This window comes from Ranitomeya imitator, chromosome 1 (assembly GCF_032444005.1).
Source record: "Ranitomeya imitator isolate aRanImi1 chromosome 1, aRanImi1.pri, whole genome shotgun sequence".
Classification (NCBI taxonomy): Eukaryota; Metazoa; Chordata; class Amphibia; order Anura; family Dendrobatidae; genus Ranitomeya; species Ranitomeya imitator.
In genome coordinates, this window is record NC_091282.1 from 3,411,292 (window position 1) to 3,429,592 (window position 18,301).

Genomic DNA, 18,301 nt, shown 5'->3' on the forward strand with positions numbered 1-18,301 from the left:
TAGGAAGGAAAACAGGTTTAACATGCAACCAAAACAGCAGACACCAATCTCTGTAAATAAACCTCCAAGCTCCTAATACACCACGCTCCTTCAACCTCCAAGCCAGGCAGCAGAACTGATCACTGACAATAGCTGAAGTCAAGGTTGGGTCTATATAGAGGAGGAGATTACAAAATTACCTTCAGCTGAGAGACCCAGCTCACAGCAACAAGATTAACTCCTGCACTGCTGGCACAAAGCAGCCAGGTCAGAATACAGGAGAAGAGCTTCTGTTCACTGTGTGTGAATGAGGCCCAGAGCGCTGTGGTTCTCTGGAACCTCTCTGTCGCGGTAGCCCCATGACAGATTCATTTTGATGTATCGCCCCTCCCCCCACACCACATTGTCTGCTATGAAATGACTTAAGCAACTGTAAGTGTATTTTCATCTTTAATCTTTTTATTTTGTAATTGTCTGTACACACATAATTGTCTCATTTTATAATATATTTTGTATACTTTTGTAAACACTGCCTAATCTTTTTGGAGTAAAAGTTATAATATTTGCAACGGTTTCCTTGCTCTAAAACTTACCCTAAAGCCTCTGATCTAAGCCATTGCTACTAATTGGGTTGGCTCCTGACCCGTTATTAAATAGGAAATAGGAGCTGGTGGCAGCGGAAGTGTCCTGAGCTTTTGGGGGAAACTGGCAGTGACAGACGGCGTTGATAATTATTTTGCCCGCCTGAGTGGGAGTAGTTATATCGCCCTTGCTGCAGTGTGCCCATTAGCCAGTACATAGTAAGGCAGCCTTTCTGGTGACTAATTATCCTAGGTGCAGTTCCCTGTCTGATCTGAGGGTAAGGGGGCGCAAGAGAGCTGCAAGTTCAAGCGGAACTGGGAAGTGGGATATAAATAAATCCCCTTCAGAAAAGAATCGGGGGTGACAAAACAACCCCGGACCACAACAACTCTCAAACAAAAAAGTATTCTGATGTAAAGTAGCCATGTGGGGAATATTATTTATTAATTATTTTGTGTGGCATGACCCTCTGATTTAAAGGCATAAAAGTAAAAAATTTGAAAACTGAAACATTTTCAAATTTTGTCAAATTTTCCATATTTCATGAATAACCATAAGTCATATCGATGTAAATAATGTACAATATGTCATGAAAAAATAATGTCAGAATCACTGGGATCCAGAGTTATTAACACATAAAGAGTCACTGGTCAAAACTGTAAAACCCGTCTGCAGGTGAAGGGGTTAAACTTACTTGCTACAATTCATATCATAAATGATTCTTAACAAACAAGAGGAGAAACGATGTGATCTCACCCCGAAGTGACCGCTGTCATGGTCGGCCATTGTCCACAGATCAAAGTCGGTATTGCGGTCATTGTTCTTGTCCATAGTAACAGTCCCAGTAATTCCTAACAAAAGAAGAATGGAGACAGTAACTCATCACCGGCTATGCTGTGACTATGCTCCATACTACACCCATCATACCCTCACCCTGTATGCTGTGACTATGCTCCATACTACACCCATCATACCCTCACCCTGTATGCTGTGACTATGCTCCATACTACACCCATCACACCCTCACCCTGTATGCTGTGACTATCCTCCATACTACACCCATCATACCCTCACCCTGTATGCTGTGACTATCCTCCATACTACACACATCACACCCTCACCCTGTATACTGTGACTATCCTCCATACTACACCCATCATACCCTCACCCTGTATGCTGTGACTATCCTCCATACTACACACATCATACCCTCACCCTGTATACTGTGACTATCCTCCATACTACACCCATCATACCCTCACCCTGTATACTGTGACTATCCTCCATACTACACCCATCATACCCTCACCCTGTATACTGTGACTATCCTCCATACTACACCCATCATACCTTCACCCTGTATGCTGTGACTATCCTCCATACTACACACATCATACCCTCACCCTGTATACTGTGACTATCCTCCATACTACACACATCATACCCTCACCCTGTATACTGTGACTATCCTCCATACTACACACATCATACCCTCACCCTGTATACTGTGACTATCCTCCATACTATACACATCATACCCTCACCCTGTATACTGTGACTATCCTCCATACTACACACATCATACCCTCACCTTGTATGCTGTGACTATCCTCCATACTACACCCATCATACCCTCACCCTGTATGCTGTGACTATCCTCCATACTACACACATCATACCCTCACCCTGTATGCTGTGACTATCCTCCATACTACACCCATCATACCCTCACCCTGTATGCTGTGACTATCCTCCATACTACACACATCATACCCTCACCCTGTATGCCGTGACTATCCTCCATACTACACCCATCATACCCTCACCCTGTATGCTGTGACTATCCTCCATACTACACACATCATACCCTCACCCTGTATGCTGTGACTATCCTCCATACTACACACATCATACCCTCACCCTGTATACTGTGACTATCCTCCATACTACACCCATCATACCCTCACCCTGTATGCTGTGACTATGCTCCATACTACACCCATCATACCCTCACCCTGTATGCTGTGACTATGCTCCATACTACACCCATCACACCCTCACCCTGTATGCTGTGACTATCCTCCATACTACACCCATCATACCCTCACCCTGTATGCTGTGACTATCCTCCATACTACACACATCACACCCTCACCCTGTATGCTGTGACTATCCTCCATACTACACCCATCATACCCTCACCCTGTATGCTGTGACTATCCTCCATACTACACACATCATACCCTCACCCTGTATACTGTGACTATCCTCCATACTACACCCATCATACCCTCACCCTGTATACTGTGACTATCCTCCATACTACACCCATCATACCCTCACCCTGTATACTGTGACTATCCTCCATACTACACCCATCATACCCTCACCCTGTATGCTGTGACTATCCTCCATACTACACACATCATACCCTCACCCTGTATACTGTGACTATCCTCCATACTACACACATCATACCCTCACCCTGTATACTGTGACTATCCTCCATACTACACACATCATACCCTCACCCTGTATACTGTGACTATCCTCCATACTACACACATCATACCCTCACCCTGTATACTGTGACTATCCTCCATACTACACACATCATACCCTCACCCTGTATACTGTGACTATCCTCCATACTACACACATCATACCCTCACCTTGTATGCTGTGACTATCCTCCATACTACACCCATCATACCCTCACCCTGTATGCTGTGACTATCCTCCATACTACACACATCATACCCTCACCCTGTATGCTGTGACTATCCTCCATACTACACCCATCATACCCTCACCCTGTATGCTGTGACTATCCTCCATACTACACACATCATACCCTCACCCTGTATGCTGTGACTATCCTCCATACTACACCCATCATACCCTCACCCTGTATGCTGTGACTATCCTCCATACTACACACATCATACCCTCACCCTGTATGCTGTGACTATCCTCCATACTACACACATCATACCCTCACCCTGTATGCTGTGACTATCCTCCATACTACACACATCATACCCTCACCCTGTATGCTGTGACTATGCTCCATACTACACCCATCATACCCTCACCCTGTATGCTGTGACTATGCTCCATACTACACCCATCACACCCTCACCCTGTATGCTGTGACTATCCTCCATACTACACCCATCACACCCTCACCCTGTATGCTGTGACTATCCTCCATACTACACACATCACACCCTCACCCTGTATACTGTGACTATCCTCCATACTACACCCATCATACCCTCACCCTGTATGCTGTGACTATCCTCCATACTACACACATCATACCCTCACCCTGTATACTGTGACTATCCTCCATACTACACCCATCATACCCTCACCCTGTATACTGTGACTATCCTCCATACTACACCCATCATACCCTCACCCTGTATACTGTGACTATCCTCCATACTACACCCATCATACCCTCACCCTGTATGCTGTGACTATCCTCCATACTACACACATCATACCCTCACCCTGTATACTGTGACTATCCTCCATACTACACACATCATACCCTCACCCTGTATACTGTGACTATCCTCCATACTACACACATCATACCCTCACCCTGTATACTGTGACTATCCTCCATACTACACACATCATACCCTCACCCTGTATACTGTGACTATCCTCCATACTACACACATCATACCCTCACCTTGTATGCTGTGACTATCCTCCATACTACACCCATCATACCCTCACCCTGTATGCTGTGACTATCCTCCATACTACACACATCATACCCTCACCCTGTATGCTGTGACTATCCTCCATACTACACACATCATACCCTCACCCTGTATGCTGTGACTATCCTCCATACTACACACATCATACCCTCACCCTGTATGCTGTGACTATCCTCCATACTACACCCATCATACCCTCACCCTGTATGCTGTGACTATCCTCCATACTACACACATCATACCCTCACCCTGTATGCTGTGACTATCCTCCATACTACACACATCATACCCTCACCCTGTATACTGTGACTATCCTCCATACTACACCCATCATACCCTCACCCTGTATACTGTGACTATCCTCCATACTACACCCATCATACCCTCACCCTGTATGCTGTGACTATCCTCCATACTACACACATCATACCCTCACCCTGTATACTGTGACTATCCTCCATACTACACACATCATACCCTCACCCTGTATACTGTGACTATCCTCCATACTACACACATCATACCCTCACCCTGTATACTGTGACTATCCTCCATACTACACACATCATACCCTCACCCTGTATACTGTGACTATCCTCCATACTACACACATCATACCCTCACCCTGTATGCTGTGACTATCCTCCATACTACACCCATCATACCCTCACCCTGTATGCTGTGACTATCCTCCATACTACACACATCATACCCTCACCCTGTATGCTGTGACTATCCTCCATACTACACCCATCATACCCTCACCCTGTATGCTGTGACTATCCTCCATACTACACCCATCATACCCTCACCCTGTATGCTGTGACTATCCTCCATACTACACACATCATACCCTCACCCTGTATGCTGTGACTATCCTCCATACTACACCCATCATACCCTCACCCTGTATGCTGTGACTATCCTCCATACTACACACATCATACCCTCACCCTGTATGCTGTGACTATCCTCCATACTACACCCATCATACCCTCACCCTGTATGCTGTGACTATCCTCCATACTACACACATCATACCCTCACCCTGTATGCTGTGACTATCCTCCATACTACACACATCATACCCTCACCCTGTATACTGTGACTATCCTCCATACTACACACATCATACCCTCACCCTGTATACTGTGACTATCCTCCATACTACACACATCATACCCTCACCCTGTATACTGTGACTATCCTCCATACTACACACATCATACCCTCACCCTGTATACTGTGACTATCCTCCATACTACACACATCATACCCTCACCCTGTATGCTGTGACTATCCTCCATACTACACCCATCATACCCTCACCCTGTATGCTGTGACTATCCTCCATACTACACCCATCATACCCTCACCCTGTATGCTGTGACTATCCTCCATACTACACCCATCATACCCTCACCCTGTATGCTGTGACTATCCTCCATACTACACCCATCATACCCTCACCCTGTATGCTGTGACTATCCTCCATACTACACCCATCATACCCTCACCCTGTATGCTGTGACTATCCTCCATACTACACCCATCATACCCTCACCCTGTATGCTGTGACTATCCTCCATACTACACCCATCATACCCTCACCCTGTATGCTGTGACTATCCTCCATACTACACCCATCATACCCTCACCCTGTATGCTGTGACTATCCTCCATACTACACCCATCATACCCTCACCCTGTATGCTGTGACTATCCTCCATACTACACCCATCATACCCTCACCCTGTATGCTGTGACTATCCTCCATACTACACACATCATACCCTCACCCTGTATGCTGTGACTATCCTCCATACTACACCCATCATACCCTCACCCTGTATGCTGTGACTATCCTCCATACTACACCCATCATACCCTCACCCTGTATGCTGTGACTATCCTCCATACTACACACATCATACCCTCACCCTGTATGCTGTGACTATCCTCCATACTACACACATCATACCCTCACCCTGTATGCTGCGCTCCTGTATCTTCTGTACGATCCGTATTCCATCCTTTGGAGAACCTCCTTCTTGAAGTGTCTCGTGCAGAGCTTGGGCATAAAGCAGCACGCCGTCATAGAAGCAGCCGGCAATGAGGTTCATCTGGAGAGATGGAAAGGGAATATAACTCAGAGGTGAAACCGTAAGAAATGGCCGAGAAAACGCAGAAAGATCGAAGTGGCCACAGCACAGAGCAAGTCCTGTATGTATAGTGTGTATAGTGTACAGTGTATACACAGAGAGAGAGCGGAGTGTACGGTGTATACACACAGAGAGAGCGGAGTGTACGGTGTATACACAGAGAGAGAGCGGAGTGTACGGTGTATACACACAGAGAGAGAGGAGTGTACGGTGTATACACACAGAGAGAGCGGAGTGTACGGTGTATACACACAGAGAGAGCGGAGTGTACGGTGTATACACACAGAGAGAGCGGAGTGTACGGTGTATACACACAGAGAGAGCGGAGTGTACGGTGTATACACACAGAGAGAGAGGAGTGTACGGTGTATACACACAGAGAGAGCGGAGTGTACGGTGTATACACACAGAGAGAGAGGAGTGTACGGTGTATACACACAGAGAGAGCGGAGTGTACGGTGTATACACACAGAGAGAGCGGAGTGTACGGTGTATACACACAGAGAGAGAGGAGTGTACGGTGTATACACACAGAGAGAGCGCAGTGTACGGTGTATACACACAGAGAGCGGAGTGTACGGTGTATACACACAGAGAGCGGAGTGTACGGTGTATACACAGAGAGAGTGGAGTGTACGGTGTATACACACAGAGAGAGCGGAGTGTACGGTGTATACACACAGAGAGAGCGGAGTGTACGGTGTATACACACAGAGAGAGCGGAGTGTACGGTGTATACACACAGAGAGAGCGGAGTGTACGGTGTATACACACAGAGAGAGCGGAGTGTACGGTGTATACACACAGAGAGAGCGGAGTGTACGGTGTATACACACAGAGAGAGAGGAGTGTACGGTGTATACACACAGAGAGAGCGGAGTGTACGGTGTATACACACAGAGAGAGCGCAGTGTACGGTGTATACACACAGAGAGCGGAGTGTACGGTGTATACACAGAGAGAGAGCGCAGTGTACGGTGTATACACACAGAGAGAGCGGAGTGTACGGTGTATACACACAGAGAGAGCGGAGTGTACGGTGTATACACACAGAGAGAGCGGAGTGTACGGTGTATACACACAGAGAGGAGTATACGGTGTATACACAGAGAGAGAGAGCGCAGTGTACGGTGTATACACACAGAGAGCGGAGTGTACGGTGTATACACACAGAGAGCGGAGTGTACGGTGTATACACACAGAGAGAGCGCAGTGTACGGTGTATACACACAGAGAGAGCGGAGTGTACGGTGTATACACAGAGAGAGAGCGGAGTGTACGGTGTATACACAGAGAGAGAGCAGAGTGTACGGTGTATACACAGAGAGAGCGGAGTGTACGGTGTATACACACAGAGAGAGCGGAGTGTACGGTGTATACACACAGAGAGCGGAGTGTACGGTGTATACACAGAGAGAGAGCGGAGTGTACGGTGTATACACACAGAGAGAGCGGAGTGTACGGTGTATACACAGAGAGAGCGGAGTGTACGGTGTATACACACAGAGAGAGCGGAGTGTACGGTGTATACACACAGAGAGCGGAGTGCACGGTGTATACACAGAGAGAGAGCGGAGTGTACGGTGTATACACACAGAGAGAGCGGAGTGTACGGTGTATACACAGAGAGCGGAGTGTACGGTGTATACACAGAGAGAGCGCAGTGTACGGTGTATACACACAGAGAGAGCGGAGTGTACGGTGTATACACAGAGAGAGAGCAGAGTGTACGGTGTATACACAGAGAGAGCGCAGTGTACGGTGTATACACACAGAGAGAGCGGAGTGTACGGTGTATACACACAGAGAGAGCGGAGTGTACGGTGTATACACAGAGAGCGGAGTGTACGGTGTATACACAGAGAGAGCGGAGTGTACGGTGTATACACACAGAGAGAGCGGAGTGTACGGTGTATACACAGAGAGCGGAGTGTACGGTGTATACACAGAGAGAGCGGAGTGTACGGTGTATACACACAGAGAGAGCGGAGTGTACGGTGTATACACACAGAGAGAGCGGAGTGTACGGTGTATACACACAGAGAGCGGAGTGTACGGTGTATACACAGAGAGAGAGCGCAGTGTACGGTGTATACACACAGAGAGCGGAGTGTACGGTGTATACACACAGAGAGAGCGGAGTGTACGGTGTATACACACAGAGAGCGGAGTGTACGGTGTATACACACAGAGAGAGCGCAGTGTACGGTGTATACACACAGAGAGAGCGGAGTGTACGGTGTATACACAGAGAGAGAGCGGAGTGTACGGTGTATACACAGAGAGAGAGCGGAGTGTACGGTGTATACACACAGAGAGAGCGCAGTGTACGGTGTATACACAGAGAGAGAGCGGAGTGTACGGTGTATACACAGAGAGAGAGCGGAGTGTACGGTGTATACACACAGAGAGAGCGGAGTGTACGGTGTATACACACAGAGAGAGAGCGGAGTGTACGGTGTATACACACAGAGAGAGCGGAGTGTACGGTGTATACACACAGAGAGAGCGTAGTACGGTGTATACACAGAGAGCGGAGTGTACGGTGTATACACACAGAGAGCGGAGTGTACGGTGTATATAAACACAGAGAGCGGAGTGTACGGTGTATACACACAGAGAGCGGAGTGTACGGTGTATACACAGAGAGAGAGCGCAGTGTACGGTGTATACACACAGAGAGCGCAGTGTACGGTGTATACACACAGAGAGCGGAGTGTACGGTAACTATAGTATATATATATATATATATATATATATACAGTGGGGCAAAAAAGTATTTAGTCAGTCAGCAATAGTGCAAGTTCCACCACTTAAAAAGATGAGAGGCGTCTGTAATTTACATCATAGGTAGACCTCAACTATGGGAGACAAACTGAGAAAAAAAATCCAGAAAATCACATTGTCTGTTTTTTTTATCATTTTTTTTGCATATTATGGTGGAAAATAAGTATTTGGTCAGAAACAAACAATCAAGATTTCTGGCTCTCACAGACCTGTAACTTCTTCTTTAAGAGTCTCCTCTTTCCTCCACTCATTACCTGTAGTAATGGCTCCTGTTTAAACTTGTTATCAGTATAAAAAGACACCTGTGCACACCCTCAAACAGTCTGACTCCAAACTCCACTATGGTGAAGACCAAAGAGCTGTCAAAGGACACCAGAAACAAAATTGTAGCCCTGCACCAGGCTGGGAAGACTGAATCTGCAATAGCCAACCAGCTTGGAGTGAAGAAATCAACAGTGGGAGCAATAATTAGAAAATGGAAGACATACAAGACCACTGATAATCTCCCTCGATCTGGGGCTCCACGCAAAATCCCACCCCGTGGGGTCAGAATGATCACAAGAACGGTGAGCAAAAATCCCAGAACCACGCGGGGGGACCTAGTGAATGAACTGCAGAGAGCTGGGACCAATGTAACAAGACCTACCATAAGTAACACACTACGCCACCATGGACTCAGATCCTGCAGTGCCAGACGTGTCCCACTGCTTAAGCCAGTACATGTCCGGGCCCGTCTGAAGTTTGCTAGAGAGCATTTGGATGATCCAGAGGAGTTTTGGGAGAATGTCCTATGGTCTGATGAAACCAAACTGGAACTGTTTGGTAGAAACACAACTTGTCGTGTTTGGAGGAAAAAGAATAATGAGTTGCATCCATCAAACACCATACCTACTGTAAAGCATGGTGGTGGAAACATCATGCTTTGGGGCTGTTTCTCTGCAAAGGGGCCAGGACGACTGATCCGTTTACATGAAAGAATGAATGGGGCCATGTATCGTGAGATTTTGAGTGCAAACCTCCTTCCATCAGCAAGGGCATTGAAGATGAAACGTGGCTGGGTCTTTCAACATGACAATGATCCAAAGCACACCGCCAGGGCAACGAATGAGTGGCTTCGTAAGAAGCATTTCAAGGTCCTGGAGTGGCCTAGCCAGTCTCCAGATCTCAACCCTATAGAAAACCTTTGGAGGGAGTTGAAAGTCCGTGTTGCCAAGCGAAAAGCCAAAAACATCACTGCTCTAGAGGAGATCTGCATGGAGGAATGGGCCAACATACCAACAACAGTGTGTGGCAACCTTGTGAAGACTTACAGAAAACGTTTGACCTCTGTCATTGCCAACAAAGGATATATTACTAAGTATTGAGATGAAATTTTGTTTCTGACCAAATACTTATTTTCCACCATAATATGCAAATAAAATGATAAAAAAAACAGACAATGTGATTTTCTGGATTTTTTTTTCTCAGTTTGTCTCCCATAGTTGAGGTCTACCTATGATGTAAATTACAGACGCCTATCATCTTTTTAAGTGGTGGAACTTGCACTATTGCTTTTTTGCCCCACTGTATATATATATATATATATATATATATATATATATATATATATATATATATATATACACACACACAGTTAGAGGGGAGTATATAGCTATATACACAGTGGGTACGGAAAGTATTCAGACTCCTTTAAATTTTTCAATCTGTTTCATAGCAGCCATTTGGTAAATTTAAAAAAGTTCATGTTTTTCTCATTAATGTACACTCTGCACCTCATCTTGGCTGGAAAAAAAAAACACAAACGTAGAAATTTTTGCAAATTTATTAAAAAACAAAAACTTGAAATATCACTTGGTCATAAGTCTTCAGACCCTCATATGTAAGTCCCATGCTGTCCATTTCCTTGTGATCCTCCTTGAGATGGTTCTCCTCCTTCATTGGAGTCCAGCTGTGTGTAATTAGTCTGATAGGACGTGATTTGGAGCGGCGCACACCTGTCTATATAAGACCTCACAGCTCACAGTGCATGTCAGACCAAAGGAGAATCATGAGGTTAAAGGAACTGGCCAAGGAGCTCAGAGACAGAATTGTGGCAAGGCGCAGATCTGGCCAAGGTGACAACAGAATGTCTGCAGGACTCAAGGATCCTAAGAGCACAGTGGCCTCCATAATCCTTAAATGGAAGAAGTTTGGGACCATCAGAAGTCTTCCTAGACCTGGCCGTCCAGCCAAACTGTGCAATCGTGGGAGAAGAGCCTTGGTGAGAGAGGTAAAGAAGAACCCCAAGATCACTGTGGCTGAGCTCCATAGATGCAGTAGGGAGATGGGAGAAAGTTCCACAAAGTCAACTATCACTGCAGCCTCCACCAGTCGGGCCTTTATGGCAGAGTGGTCCGACGGAAGCCTCTCCTCAGTGCAAGACATATGAAAGCCGCATAGAGTTTGCTAAATTAGATTCTCTGGTCTGATAAGAGGAACACAGGCCTTTTTGGTGAAAATTCTAAGCGGTATTGTCAGGAAAATATGAATTATTTTCCATTGTTCGGGATACCACCAGAACTGGCCGACTACTCTTCCCATCACTGGTTTCTGTAGGACCAAAATCCTTAATGCAGCCCCTCTCATCCCCTCTGTGAATTTCCACCCCACCCCTACAGGCAAATGATCCTTGTGGAATGTCAGTTTTTATTGCCTGTAAAGCTGAATGTGATTCCCTCCAAAATCTTTTTGTCTTATAAGCAAAATACTCAAAGTGAAATTCAATAAAACACATTAATCCTAGAAACATGAAAATTAGATTTCCAGGATCTGGGCACTTAGGGTTATGCATGGCAGCGTTTTGCGGCAAATAGGCAAGCAGAAACCTGGGAAATGAATTTCTGCCCACCAGCAGAACACAGACATACCGTGTTTGGACTCTAAAGAACGGTAAATGTACAGGGGGAAAAATAATGCCAATATCATTGGCCTGTGAGCTTCCAGGCCAAATATATGAAGAAAATGAGTTATTGGTAACTTTCCTAGCTATGTGTACCTCCCAGAAAACAGTCCATATGTGAGGTCAGCAAAATGGGAAGCATTAGCTCTATGGCCAAAGCATAAAAACCAGAACGTCCATCTTTGGCATGCATTCAGAGCCAGGAGAGACAGCTAGACACCATCCTGTGGTACTGGATCATTTATTTGGGACCTCGCCTTCCCTTTATCGACACGTTATACCTGTGACTGAGATTTCGTAAGTTTCGTAATGTTATCCCTTTTATTTCATAATTGTTTGTACATACTTGAATTTTGTCTCTTTTGTAATATCATTTGTATCTTTTGTAAACACTGACGATTTTTTCTGGAGTAAACTTCTTTTAAAATGTGCTAGCTTCGTTCTTCTTGTTCTAGGAGCAAACCACCACATACTCCGTGCAAATTCCAAACAGGTGTCCGATCCACCTATAAGAGGTCGATGGTGGCAGCATAGTTTTCGTATTTATGTGGAGCTGGGGACTTTATGGTGACTGGATCGGGGTATATATTTGTTCCTATAAGGAACCGGTGGTATATATACATCCAGTCACATCACGTGCCACAATATTCAACAGAAATTAAAGCAGCTGCGCTCACGTTATCATCTGCCATTACCCTTAGTGGCCAGCAGGGTAAGGGGGTGCCAGAGAGCTGCAAGTTCATGACCAAAAAGGGAAGGTTTTCGTGACCAGCAGGGTAAGGAGATGTCAGAGAGCTACAAGTTCGTGACCAAAAAGGGAGGGTTTTCGTGACAGGTATGTGCGGAGAAAACCAGTCACTGCTCATCACCTGCCCAATACAATCCCAACAGTGAAACATGGTGGAGGCAGCATCATGCAATGGGGGTGTTTTTCAGCTGCAGGGACAGGACGACTGGTTGTCATTGAAGGAAACATGAATGCGGCCAAGTACAGAGATATACTGGATGAAAACCTCTTCCAGAGTGCTCTGGACCTCAGATTTGGCCGAAGGTTCACCTTCCAACAAGACAATGACCCTAAGCATACAGCTAAAATAACAAAGGCGTGGCTTCAGAACAATTCTGTGACCATTCTTGACTGGCCCAACTAGAGCCCTGACCTAAACCCAATGGAGCATCTCTGGAGAGACCTGAAAATGGCTGTCCAAAAACGTTCACCATCCAACTTGAAGGAACTGGAGAGGATCTGCAAGGAAGAAAGGCCGAGGATCCCCAAATCCAGGGGTGAAAAACTTGTTGTATCATTCCCAAGAAGACTCATGGCTGTACTAGTTCAAAAGGTGCTTCTACCCAATACTGAGCAAAGGGGCTGAAGACTTATGACCATGGGATAGATCAGTATTTATTTTTTATTAAATTTGCAAAAATTTCTATATTTCTGTTTTTTTTTCAGTCAAGATGAGGTGCAGAGTGAAAATTAATTAGAAAAAATGAACTTCTTTGAATTTACCAAATGGCTGCAATGAAACAAAAAGTCATAAATGTAAAGGGGTCTGAATACTTTCTGTACCCACTGTATATGTAGAATGTGTGTATCGTATATGTAGAATGTGTGTATCGTATATGTGGAATGTGCGTATCGTATATGTAGAATGTGTGTATCGTATATGTAGAATGTGTGTATCGTATATGTAGAATGTGTGTTGTTATGATTAGGTGGACTTGGAGCAGCATGAAAAGCATCACTGGAGTAGGTGGTAACTATACTGACCGCAAACCCTGATCTTATCACCGCAACTAGAAGTAGCCATGGGGTGTGCCTAACAAAACCTAGACACCTCGACACAGCCGGAGGACTAAATTCCCCTAAAGATGGAAATAGGAAAACTATCTTGCCTCAGAGTAGACCCCCAAAGGATAGGCAGCCCCCCACAAATAATGACAGTGAGTTGGAGAGGAAAAGACACACGCAGGCAGAAAACAGGCTTAGCAAAGGAGGCCACTTGTAGCTAAATAGAAAAGGACAGGACAGGATACTAAGCGGTCAGCATAAAAATACTACAAAAATATCCACAGCAGAAAATACAAAACTCCACCACCTAACTAAAGATGTGGAGAGTATAACTGCAACTCCAGAGAATCCAACAAGACTGAGAAAAACAACTGACACAAATAGACACATAATGCATAACACAGTGCGGTGCGGGGATTCATTAACAGGGCGGCCGCACTGCCCGCACAGTCGCAGGCAGGAACACGGCATCTGAGCGATGACTGCCAATGAACACTGCGCCTGCCCCAGGCAGGCACGCACAGCGCAGGCGCTGGATTTCAGAAGAAAACAGCGTGCAGGGGGCGGCAACCATCACCCCAGAAGAGATGAGTGACGGCAGTTGGGCGCTTCACAGAGGAGGCTTCAGACCCGCCTCCATGGACAAAGATAGGTATTTTTGCAAAGTTTCAAAGCGCTTTATTTTAGTTATACCTGAACACAAAACTAAAAGAGCCACCTTGTTAGAATGCAGCATCACTGCTGCACAAGGTGGCTCTTTTAGTTTATAACGGCTGGAGGGGGTGACAGTGGCCCTTTAAAGGAATAGGGTTCTGCAAAGGCTGCAAAGGAAAACCACAACGCCTGGCAAACTCAAAGTCCATTAAGTTGAAGGCGGTGCCTGAATTCACAAACGCCATGACAGAAAATGATGACAATGAGCAGATCAAGGACACAGATAACAGAAATTTAGGTTGTACAGTACTGATGGTAAATGAACTGGCGATCCTCTTTGTCCGCTTAGGGCAGACAGAAATGACATGGGAAGCGTCGCCACAATAATAACACAACCTATTGAGACGTCTGAAACCTTGTCGTTCTGTTTTAGACAGAATCCTATCACACTGCATTGGCTCAGGAATTTGTTCTGAGGATAACGCCATAGAGCGCACAGTTCTGCGTTCCCGCAAGCGCCGGTCAATCTGAATGGCCAGAGACATAGAATCACTCAGATTGGAGGGTGTGGGAAACCCCACCATAACATCTTTAACGGATTCAGAAAGACCCTTTCTGAAAATTGCCGCCAAAGCATCATTATTCCATTTAGTCAACACAGACCATTTTCTGAATTTCTGACAATACAATTCAGCCGCCTCTTGCCCCTGACACAGGGCCAACAAGGTCTTCTCAACTTGATCCACCAAATTAGGTTCATCATACAGTAATCCTAACGCCTGAAAGAAGGAGTCTACATTAAGCAAAGCAGGATCCCCAGATTCCAGAGAAAATGCCCAATCCTGTGGATCACCACGCAGCAGGGAGATGATGATTTTAACCTGTTGAATGGAATCACCGGAGGATCGAGGTTTCAATGCAAAAACAGTTTACAGTTGTTTTTAAAACTCAAAAATTTGGACCTGTCACCAAAAAACAAATCAGTAGTAGGTATCTTCGGTTCTAAAGCAGGAGTCTGAACAATGTAATCAGAAATACCCTGTACCCTAGCAGCAAGCTGATCTACACGAGAAGCTATTTCCTGAACATCCATGCTAGCACAAGGCTCTTCAGCCACCCAGAGATTAAGAGGGAGGAGAAGACAAAGTAGACTGAAGAAAAAAAAAATGCCTCAAGACCATTCCTCCCTTCTTCTGAGATGCATTTAACTCATTGTTGGCCAGTTGTACTGTTATGATTAGGTGACCTTGGAGCAGCATGAAAACCTTCACTGGAGCAGTGGTAAGTTTACTGACTGCAAACCCTGATCTTATCACCGCAACTAGAAGTAGCCGTGGGGTGTGCCTAACAAAACCTAGACACCTCGACACAGCCGGATGACTAAATACCCCTATAGATGGAAATAGGAATACTATCTTGCCTCAGAGTAGACCCCCAAAGGTTAGGCAGCCCCCCACAAATAATGACTGTGAGTTGGAGAGGAAAAGACACACGCAGGCAGAAAACAGGCTTAGCAAAGGAGGCCACTTGTAGCTAAATAGAAAAGGACAGGACAGGATACTAAGCGGTCAGCATAAAAATACTACAAAAATATCCACAGCAGAAAATACAAAACTCCACCACCTAACTAAAGATGTGGAGAGTATATCTGCAACTCCAGAGAATCCAACAAGACTGAGAAAAACAACTGACACAGTTCTAAGCTGGAACAAAATAGAAAAAAAAGATCAGCACTGAAAATAAGCACACAGCATGTGTACTTCAGAAAAAGGAACAAACACTTATCTTTACTGAACTGGCAGATAAGCAGGAGAGGCCAGGCAGAGATCCAACACTTCCAAAGAAACATTGACAACTGGCCAGGACTAAAGAGTCCTGCAAAGCTAAATAGCCCAGTCAGAATTGCAATTAGCGGATACACCTGTCCAAGACTGCAGCCCAGAGACAACTGCATTACCCTCTACAACCACCGGAGGGAGCCCAAAAGCAGAATTCACAACAGTGTGTATCGTATATGTAGAATGTGTGTATCATATATGTAGAATGTGTGTATCCTATATGTAGAATGTGTGTATCGTATATGTAGAATGTGTGTATCATATATGTAGAATGTGTGTATCGTATATGTAGAATGTGTGTATCGTATATGTAGAATGTGTGTATCGTATATGTAGAATGTGTGTATCGTATATGTAGAATATGTGTATCGTATACGTAGAATGTGTGTATCGTATATGTAGAATGTGTGTATCGTATATGTAGCATGTGTGTATCGTATATGTAGAATGTGTGTATCGTATATGTAGAATGTGTGCATCGTATATGTAGAATGTGTGTATCGTATATGTAGAATGTGTGTATCGTATATGTGGAATGTGTGTATCGTATATGTAGAATGTGTGTATCGTATATGTAGAATGTGTGTATCGTATATGTGGAATGTGTGTATCGTATATGTAGAATGTGTGTATCGTATATGTAGAATGTGTGTATCGTATATGTAGAATGTGTGTATCGTATATGTAGAATGTGTGTATCGTATATGTAGAATGTGTGTATCGTATATGTAGAATGTGTTTATCCTATATGTGGAATGTGTGTATCGTATATGTAGAATGTGTGTATCGTATATGTAGAATGTGTGTATCGTATATGTAGAATGTGTGTATCGTATATGTGGAATGTGTGTATCGTATATGTGGAATGTGTGTATCGTATATGTAGAATGTGTGTATCGTATATGTAGAATGTGTGTATCGTATATGTAGAATGTGTGTATCGTATATGTAGAATGTGTGTATCGTATATGTAGAATGTGTTTATCCTATATGTGGAATGTGTGTATCGTATATGCAGGGCCGCCATTAGGGCATTACTGCCCTGATGGGCGTATGGGGCCCAGTGGGCTCACCGTGCTCACCCTAAAAAGGGCCCTTACCGGCGCTGCTGCAACACTATTGACATGCGAGCCCGCGCTGACGTCAGCCGCAGCGCGCACGTTGCCGGCGTCTGACGTCAGTGTCAGTTGCCGGCAAGTGTGGAGTGAGTGGAGGGGAGCTTCGCCTGCAGCAGGAGAGCGGCTAGGTAAGAATAACTTTTCTTTTTATCATTGAGAGAGGCGATGCAGGGGTGCCCAGGTCTGAATGCTGGACACACTGGGGCAGAATGCTGGAGCACTGAGGGCAGAATGCTGGACACGCTGGGGGCAGAATGCTGGAGCACTGGGGGCAGAATGCTGGACACGCTGGGGGCAGAATGCTGGAGCACTGGGGGCAGAATGCTGGACACGCTGGGGGCAGAATGCTGGACACACTGGGGCAGAATGCTGGAGCACTGGGGGTAGAATGCTGGACACGTTGGGGGCAGAATGCTGGAGCACTGGGGGCAGAATGCTGGACACGCTGGGGGCTGAATGCTGGACACACTGGGGCAGAATGCTGGAGCACTGGGGGCAGAATGCTGGACACGCTGGGGGCAGAATGCTGGACACGCGGGGGCAATATGCTGGAGCACTGGGTGTAGAATGCTGGACACACTGGGGCAGAATGCTGGACACACTGGGGGCAGAATGCTGGCCACACTGGGGGCAGAATGCTGGCCACACTGGGAGCAGAATGCTGGATACACTGGGGGCAGAATGCTGGATACACTGGGGGCAGAATGCTGG

At 45.6% G+C, this 18,301-nt stretch overlaps 1 protein-coding gene across 3 annotated transcripts in view; it reads right to left on the reverse strand.

The window, feature by feature from the left end:
* NPR2 (natriuretic peptide receptor 2) overlaps positions 1–18,301 on the reverse strand; it is a 422,222-nt gene that overhangs the window by 249,428 nt on the left and 154,493 nt on the right. For all 3 annotated transcript variants that reach the window (XM_069745468.1, XM_069745472.1, XM_069745463.1), the window contains exons 4-5: positions 6,289–6,424; positions 1,318–1,412 (exon numbers count right to left, since the gene is read on the reverse strand). In XM_069745468.1, the coding sequence (XP_069601569.1) occupies positions 1,318–1,412; positions 6,289–6,424 (231 nt within the window). The remainder of the gene's footprint in view (positions 1–1,317; positions 1,413–6,288; positions 6,425–18,301) is intronic.